Here is a 1,194-nt window from a genome sequence, read left to right as displayed (position 1 = left end):
GTACACTTGACACACAGTTCTTCTAATAAATTAACTCTTTACCACACGAGCTGCTGGACTCCAGCCTAGAAAACATAATGGTAGGATTGGTATCAATAACCTCGGCTATGTGCTGCAGTAGGGGATGCAGGCGTTGTTGCAGAAAACAGTTGACTGTGAGCGTAAATAAATGTTAAAACATCATGAGATGTGATGGTGGCAGTGCTTTGTGTTACTGAGTTTTGCTGGGATCATGAAACCCTCCTGACTGCATAGAACCTGTTAATGAAAAATCTCTGTGAGTCTTTCCTCTACTGTTTCTTCCTCATCACCCTCGTCTGCCAATATGTTTTGTGTACTTCAGGAAGAGATGACAAAGCCAAACTCTGTATTTCTTTTTTAATTATTAAGATCAAATAAAGAGTAAACTACAAGTAAAAGGGGATGTAAGGCGACATCGACAGGAGTCTGTTTTGTACACATGAATGTTTAAGATCAGACTGAGAAAGGATTTTAAGGAGGAGCTCTGGCTGCGTGGACAGGAAGTAATTCAAAGAATGAAACGTGTTCGCAGCTGAAACACATCAATGGTGAATGTTCATTGAGTCATTTCAGGTGTGACTTAAAAACAGAGATTATGTGTTCCAGTAAATGTTGTTTTTCTATTTTTTGTTGGAGACATTGATGTTTTTTGGCATGCAGTCTGTTCAGAGCTTGACCTTCCCGGCCAGCCCACTGGTGGGATAAAGTCGTGAGAAGCGGCCGAGGGTCCAGATCGGGAAGACGTTTCTGTATGAGGTGTAGCTGATGGCACAGCTTTTATTGAACACACCTGCAATATTCTCCTGAAAAGGAAGAAGAAAAACAACACATTAACAATCCTGTTGTATTTCACATGGTCATCAATGCAGGGATTAAAGGGACACATGTCCAGTTTTGGAAATATCTGCTGTAGTAACGTCGTCATATAGATGGCACTCGCTGTGTTGGGCTCAAAGCACTAAAACAATGCTTTTGTAAAACTAAGCAGCTAAGTCTCTTTACAGAGTGAAGACATTTGTGTTTGATTTTTAGGGTGCGCTGTCCCTTTAAAGGCAGAGAGTCACCTGTGGCCAGTCTCCGTTGGGCAACTGCTTGTCAATCAGCATCTGTACTCCCCTCTCAATGGACTTCCTGTCAGGATGCCTGGTTATGCAGACACACAACATGCATTAC

The 1,194-nt window shown here is 42.0% G+C and overlaps 1 protein-coding gene across 1 annotated transcript in view; it reads right to left on the bottom strand.

Moving 5' to 3' along the window:
- Positions 1 to 371: 371 nt before the first annotated feature.
- lss (lanosterol synthase (2,3-oxidosqualene-lanosterol cyclase)) overlaps positions 372 to 1,194 on the bottom strand; it is a 14,088-nt gene continuing 13,265 nt past the window's right edge. Inside the window, exons 19-20 of the mRNA XM_005736909.1 lie at positions 1,086 to 1,164; positions 372 to 824 (exon numbers count right to left, since the gene is read on the bottom strand). Coding sequence (XP_005736966.1) covers positions 687 to 824; positions 1,086 to 1,164 — 217 coding nt within the window. The 3' untranslated portion in view covers positions 372 to 686. The remainder of the gene's footprint in view (positions 825 to 1,085; positions 1,165 to 1,194) is intronic.

The sequence above is a fragment of the Pundamilia nyererei genome, unplaced genomic scaffold (genome assembly GCF_000239375.1).
Source record: "Pundamilia nyererei isolate P.nyererei 1_Seehausen unplaced genomic scaffold, PunNye1.0 scaffold00071, whole genome shotgun sequence".
Lineage (NCBI taxonomy): Eukaryota > Metazoa > Chordata > Actinopteri > Cichliformes > Cichlidae > Pundamilia > Pundamilia nyererei.
This window is presented reverse-complemented; position numbering and strand designations above follow the sequence as displayed.